Raw genomic sequence first — 7,241 nt, forward strand, 5'->3', positions numbered from 1 at the left:
GTGCTGTCGTGCACCAAACAGTAGGAGAATGAGACAGAAATGACGAGGGGAGGTGCGTGTGTGTGTGTGTGTGTGTGTGAGATTATTACAAACACATTGAATCTGTGCAGTAGTGTCCAGCCTGCCTCCCGATGATGATGATGATGATGGTGCTGGTGGCAGGGATGTTGGTGCAATGGAGAAAATGGCCAGCAGAGGGAGCACACGGGCAGGATGTCGTTGGCTCAAACAGGGTATCTGCTGATATTCTCAATGTGTGTTGCTTATTGCCTCAGATAAAGATTGACATCAGAAGTTGAATTTAAAAAAAGGGGCATAAAGTTAAATTGGGTTCAGTTAAATAAAAAATAAAAAATCATGGCTGCATTTAATCTTGTTCTGTGATCTATTAACACCATAAAAAATTCTAGCACCTATAAAAGCCTTAGGACTTTTCGACACTTCTCAATAAATCAGCAGACACCCGGTCAACATATGATATGTTTGAAAGTATGAAATCAAATGATAAAAACACCAGAAGCGAGGAGTACAGGCAGGTTAGACTGGGTTACACGTCTCTGCACCGTCAAGCTGAATCCTTCTGCAGCGACTACCAGAAATAACCATTACAGTATGTGATATTTAGGATTTTTTTTTCCAATACTACAGTATACACTGGATTTTTTTGTTTTGAAAAGCTTTCACTGTAAATGACCATTACTGTGTTAATCATGTCAGAGCCAAACTGTCATCTCAATAAAAGATGCTTGAAGGACATTGGTAATGTGTAGTGAAGGTTTACAGTTAAGACACAAGGAACCAGGGCAGCATGTTTTTTTAATGTATAAAGTTAAAGTTTTATTTTTATAGGCATACACTGTACATTTCAGTAAACTCCATTTTGTTCATCTCTTTTGAGAAAGATCTCATTTCAAAGTGTGATTTTAATGTTTTTATGAATGAAAAACAGAGCGGATAAGAAATCTGGACATATATAAAAATAATAATAAAGAAAATATGATAACGGACATTTTACATTCACATGTGGGGGACTTGAATATTTGGTCAAACACTGATCTTTTTTTTTTTTTTAGTTTTCTTCCCAATGTTCTAACCTCGCACAAGTGACCTGTTTTTCCAGGCAACACATTCTCACCGTTTCATCCTTTTTACTGGGTGGAAACATTTGGCACTTTTTTTTTCTTTTTTTTTTTTGAAAAGGAAGACATTTACTCTGTGCGACTCAGTCATTTGTTAAATAGTTGCCTCACAAAGTGTGAAGGCTTTTCGGGATCATGTAAACATGATGCTAAATGTTTGATGTGCACGCATGTCGCTTTAGGGTACCAATACGGAACAGGGTCAATGTGTGAAATGAAAAGAGGGATGAGATCTCTTCACCATCGTCTACCGGTTACATTCAGTCAGTCGGTTTCTCGTCTGGTTGCCTTTTTTTTTCTTCTTTTTTTTTGCAGAACAATGATATAAATGCACAATAAGTTTTATTTTTACCATAGAGCTGTGGTGATGGTGATGGTGGTGGTGGTGAGGCTCGCCACTGACGAGGTTCACAGAGGAAACACACCCAGTCAAGTTCTTCTGAAGAGGGTGACATCACGCTACGATGCAGAGTGACTGCGTCTGACTGAAGCTAATGCTGCGGCTCGCGCGTTTAATGGTTTTGTTTATCCAAGAGACGGCACATGCATTTCATTGATCACCATTAGGGTACGAAGTAGAAGCTTGCGTTACGCGTTGAGAGGGCAAACGAAAGCCGGTCTACGGGCACAGCAACAAAACTGGCAGAGAGAATAACACAGTGTGCGATGGGCGATCGCAGCCTCTCTGCTTTTGACAAGATGTAACAAAACAAAAAACAAAAAAAAGGGCAAAAGCGAGCAATGTGGATTAATAGCGTCTTAAATAGTTTAGTTTCGTAAGCTTGTCGTATACAGTCTTGCAGGTTTGGACAGATGAGGAGGGAGAGCTGGCGGCTGTCACGTGAGGGAGGCGGTGCTGGAGTCTGCAGAGCCGGAGCGCCTGCGAACCTGCAGGTACGACGGCCGTTCTATTGTTGGAAGTGCAGCGGAGAGGACAGGGACAGAGACCGTTCGTCGCTACACGTGACACTGCAGGAGGAGACAGAAGCATTATTGGGTGGCTGGAGGAGTTAGGGGACGGGTTATGGAGGTAGGCGGCAGCTGCAGCTAAGCCATGTCGACCTCCCTCTCTATCCCGACGTATTTGAGGGCGTCGGCTTGGCTGTATCTGTGGGAGGAAGGGGAAGCAGAAGAGCCTCAGTGCACCGCAATCTACAGGAAACAGTGATTCAGTCACACTGAACATCTGCCTGGTTTTTCTATTTTACTTTGAAGCTGATGGAGAGTCACAAAAAGACCTGTGACTCTACCTGTAGTCAAAGAAAAGTTCCTCTCCTTGCAGGATCGCTCGTTTCGCAAAGATTCCGATGCGGTGGTCTCCGTTGACCATTACCACTGCAACGCCAGCAAAGGAAACGTCAGCCAACAAATCTCTAAATCCACAGTGGACTTCATAGCAGAACAGTTGAGTCGCTCTTACCTTTTGCGTAGCAGTTGGGATTAACTGAATGATTTGCAAAGCGGATTTTGTTCCCCTTTCGCGTGGCATCAACAACAAAGTCTACGGAGAAACATACACACAGAGTATATTAAGGATTACATAAAATAGTGATAGTGGTTAGGCTGCCCTGTAACATTAAAGGGGAGAGCTTTGGGAATACTTGCCATTGTTCAAGTTGAAAAGAAAGCTGGACATGTATTTGTCGTAGATCCTGCCACGTCGGTCTGCCTCATCTTGAGAGATCAGCTGCTCACACACACACACATAACAAACACCCTAAGTAAAAAAACTTCAATAAAGCTGAAAGCTCATATGTTTTAGGGATAGTTAGTAGGACTATCGGACCAATTGCAGGAAGTTGAGGCCGCATTAAACAATAGCATAAGAAAAAGCAGCGGAAAAGATGCAAAAGTGAGCCGTGGAACCTCATGAGGAGACAAAATATTTCATTGCAATTTATGCAGGATTTCTTGCAGTTGAGCGATAAAATGTTTGGACGTTCATTTGGGCATTTGAACTAGTGTCGAGTACTGTGCCCGAAGCTAGTGATGCTGCTGGTAATTACATTATGATATTAAAGTGGCAACGGAGTTAATGAAATAAACCGGTTCGTTCTCCATTCAAACGGCAAGACTACTGTCCATCTACAAATAAATTAATGTTAAGGATAGGTAGATGCAGCCCACGTAGGTGATGACGAATGGATGTATGCATGCATGTCACACAACATTTTTGTTGCATCAATGTGACAACAGTGCGTGGACTTGCCTCTCCGCAATATTCTGAGATGAATTCGTTCTTCTGAACAGGCTCTTTGATGAAGGTGCCCCACCCGGCGATGTCTGACGGAGCCAGGAGCAAGTGCTGAAGGGGCGAAGGAGCTGTATGAGTGATCTAAACCACAGTGAGCTGTGCACATTGCCACTACCGAGTATCTTTTGGTACCTTTTTTATGCCTCTCTGGATGCTGCAGTTTTTGCAGGAGACCATTTTGCTGTCCCAGTGGTCCGTGGCGCCGCAGGTCATGCACAGATCGGGGTCACACTCCCTCACGGCCAGGTAGCAGGGGCACTGTTTAGTGTTGCACTGAGTCTTACACCTGCAGCCTGGGAAGCGGTTCTGGCCTGGAAAAAAAAGAAGAAAAAAAGGGCTGCTCAGAAAAGGCATATGCAGAAATATAACACGATATATGACCCGGCAGAACGCTGTGTATGATTTTGATGGATAATCCATCACGTTATTTCCATCCCAAAATGCGGCTGCAGCACAGAAAGCTGCACGGCTGAGCTGAGAGGCTCGTCGGAGACCTCTGCTGGCAAATATGCTGCAATACAATTTTGCGCCAGTGTAAGGTAACACCCTCCGGGGCAGACGACGGGACGGAGCAGGCAAAGAGGAATCGAAACGACTTTTTCAGCGGCCTCTGCGTGGGTAAAGCTGTCCACAACAAAGAGCCCGAGGCAGCAGTTGTCACCATTGTTGTGCCGGCATGACCTCCCGTCCCCGGCCTGCGTGGGGTTTTTAATGCGTCTGTATCATCAAGCATTGTTTAGCCGGAGCAGGCTGACTCATGCTGGCGCTGGAGATGATGTTGTATATCAGCCACAGGGCCTGTCACATCCCTTTGATTCCTCTCCAAGACTTCGGAGCACGCACATGTGCGACCAGGGGCTGCTTCCTGTTTGGCCCCGGCTCTCCCCTGCTACGGGAAAGGGCGAGGTAACATTCGGGTAAGGAGGGAGGGGGGAGATGGGGGGAGGGGAGAAGGTGACCGAACCACAAGTGATGAACAAATAAAATGGTAAAACCATCTTTTCCAAACCATGGCTAAAAAATATTTACTCCTCCTTATCCCCATTTTCCCTGGTGTAAACCTGCCAGAGGGCAAAAATACAGAATGCATTCCTCCGCCATGTGGTCACTTTGGAAAGCACAGTTCTGGGTCATAACTGCTGCAGCGAGAAGCCTCATTGTGAATGCAGCTCTGTGTTAAACAGACACCCACCTATCCCCGCCGGAGGACAGCTTCTCCTCTGACGGCTGCCAGGACACTGCAGAATCGTTTTACATTCGGCCGCCCTGCTCTTTTTGTGGCCTGGCAGCAGCTATTAAGCCACTGGGAGCTTCCAGTGGAAAATGTGGCGACGGGGCAGCGCTGGGCTACCAATCGATTTTTATTTTATTTTATTCGCGTATATAGAAAGGAAGGAAGCGTACAGAACTGGAGACACTGGCGAACCAGAAACGGTGACAACTCACACTCGTGCTCGCACTGACAGAACTTCTCGCAGAAATTCTGGGTCATCACACACGGGCAGGAGCTGTCGCACGGGTGGTCGGGGTGGTCACATGGTTGGTAGTTGTACACCTGATTGGATGAGTTATCTGGAGCAACAGAGGACACAGCACTCAGACCGGCACCGTTAGCTCGATCCTATTTTAGAGGGCACAGTGTTAGTGATAGTGGTGCTGCGATATTTCAGCGTGGGATCGACGTACCTTTCTTTAGCTGGATCTTTGCCCATAACCTGCCGCCGCATCAAACAAACACAAAGAAAAAGGGTCTTGGTGAAAAGAAGCGAAAACCTTTTCCATATCCATTTACTTTTCATGGCTCATGAAAGGGCCAGTGGGTAGGATTTATTGGCATTTAGTGGTGAAGTTGCAGTTTGCATCCCACCAAGACCCCATCTTTTCCAAGCATTTATGGAAAATCTACAGTGGCCTTCGAGTAACATGAAAACACTAAAGTCCCTTGGTGGTTCAACATGACAGACTCCGTGGAAGAGGACCCGCTGCCGACGCAGGGCTCATTCTAAACTAACAAAAACACAGCGATTCTTAGTTTCAGATGATATTATTTTCCATTTCTGCAAATACATTTTCCTAAATCCTACACAGTCTGGACTTTTAAGAGCCAAGAATTGAAATTTGACAGGAAAATGAAAATGCGGTTTTAAAGCTAACTGCGCGGGAATGCATTTTTTATCTTCATTCATTTGAACCTTCATCTACTCAGGTTCACTAAAGGCCAAGTCTTGAGAGATCATGTTGTAAAAATTCATTACAAAGACAAGAGAGGGCAAAGGTAAGGGGGAGAATAACTGGTCATATCCTACCTGTGTTTCCTTTTCTTCTTTTGGGGTGAGATGCCTCCATCCTCCAGAGGAAGACGATGGATCAGGGCCTCCTTCACTGCAAAGTCGTACACCTGCGGCCGGAGGGGGAAGGGGGGGGGGGGGGTAAAATGGCAGCACATGGAAAATCATGCACCACTGTGAAAGAACAACAACATGTTCTCAACATCCTAATTATGTTGTGTAATGTACCGCTCAAGCTGAAAAGCACAGCGTCTCGATTACGCCACAGAACATCCTGCCCCCCCCCCCCCCCCCCCCCCCCTGCCCCCCATCCTCTGTTATCAAAACTCCACTGCAGAGGCCAAACACACACATACATCTGTGTGTGCACGCACACACACACACACACACACACACACACACACACACTTCTGGCTCCCAAATCCCGGATTTGGCCTCTTCCCTAGGACACAGACATACATAATGATGCAGCTGGTTTTAGCGTTTCCACTCAATTAAGCAGTGAACAGGACTCTCTCTGGATACAGGCGTGCGACGGTCAGGCCAATGCAGACTCTCGGACGTGTCTCAGACAGATTAAGATTCTCGTCGTACCTGTTCTTCATCGGGTAAGTTGTGCTGAAAAGTTTTTAAAAAAAGCTGTGATACGTTTTTGACATGAGTACATGACACACGTAGCATCTGGAAAGCATCCCTGTTCATGGTGCCACATGCCATTCTCTCTGTAGTCTGCCCAATTATCCACACCATAAAACCGCAGGCGCAGGATGCATGTGTTATTACGCTCGCGCTGACGCAAATGCAGCAGAAATCCGCAACGCCGAGTGTTTTAAAAAACATATGCATCGATATCAGAAAGAATTTGTGAGTTAATTTTTTTCTCTCAAACAATAATTTTGCATCAATTTCCTATTCGTCACCTGTGTTGTTTCAGGTGAGTTCTTTTTCCTTTGCTGTTCCACTGAAGCATCAATAATTTGTAAAGTCCATTTACTTTCACATTCCAGCATCTGGCAATTTAAAGGGGCAATTCCCCACCTATATTACACATCAGAGTGGGTTTTCCGGTTTTAAGGTAGCAGTAGTACTACTGCTGAGGTGGGAAAAAAAAAGTTGTATAAAGCTTTTTGTGGCTCCTGAGCGAGCTACAGTACACAAAGTCTTTGCCACTTGAGGCTGCTTTGGTTTGGGTGTGGACCAGACATGTAGCTGCTCGATGCTACGTTAGATGCTACTAGTACAACACACCTGAGTCACGGGCTTAAGTTCTGGCAGTTGAGTTGTATTGTGGGTAATGTAGGCACCAATGGTGAATGAATAAGTAAAGTAAATGCAAAAGTAAATGCCGTAACTTTTGCTCATGTTGCCAGGGGAAACACACTGAGATGGGAAAACTCTCAAACGTGCGGACATCTCACCTCCTTGCAGTTCTTGGTACCGATGAGGCGCGCGATGGAGCAGAAGTTGTTGAAATATGTGCCGTGAAGGACCCTGAACAGCGACTCCTCCGCCCCACTCCACTGGACCACACAGCACGCCTGCTGCTCGCCGTCATCCCCT

General features: G+C 45.8%; 1 protein-coding gene across 4 annotated transcripts in view; it reads right to left on the bottom strand.

Moving 5' to 3' along the window:
- Positions 1–1,182: 1,182 nt before the first annotated feature.
- Positions 1,183–7,241, bottom strand: part of ezh1 (enhancer of zeste 1 polycomb repressive complex 2 subunit) — a 13,084-nt gene continuing 7,025 nt past the window's right edge. The window contains exons 11-20 of one of the 4 annotated variants that reach the window (XM_035614564.2): positions 7,100–7,241; positions 5,700–5,791; positions 5,080–5,108; positions 4,840–4,965; positions 3,526–3,704; positions 3,349–3,444; positions 2,745–2,826; positions 2,560–2,640; positions 2,390–2,474; positions 1,917–2,108 (exon numbers count right to left, since the gene is read on the bottom strand). The exon at positions 7,100–7,241 is cut by the window's right edge and continues 40 nt beyond it. In XM_035614564.2, the coding sequence (XP_035470457.2) occupies positions 2,048–2,108; positions 2,390–2,474; positions 2,560–2,640; positions 2,745–2,826; positions 3,349–3,444; positions 3,526–3,704; positions 4,840–4,965; positions 5,080–5,108; positions 5,700–5,791; positions 7,100–7,241 (973 nt within the window). In that variant the 3' untranslated portion in view covers positions 1,917–2,047. Of the gene's footprint in view, positions 2,248–2,347; positions 2,475–2,559; positions 2,641–2,744; positions 2,827–3,348; positions 3,445–3,525; positions 3,705–4,839; positions 4,966–5,079; positions 5,109–5,699; positions 5,792–7,099 lie in introns of all 4 variants that reach the window. The other 3 variants (XM_035614565.2, XM_035614562.2, XM_035614561.2) reach the window with 3 other exon arrangements.

Source organism: Scophthalmus maximus, chromosome 17, assembly GCF_022379125.1.
Source record: "Scophthalmus maximus strain ysfricsl-2021 chromosome 17, ASM2237912v1, whole genome shotgun sequence".
Taxonomy (NCBI): Eukaryota; Metazoa; Chordata; class Actinopteri; order Pleuronectiformes; family Scophthalmidae; genus Scophthalmus; species Scophthalmus maximus.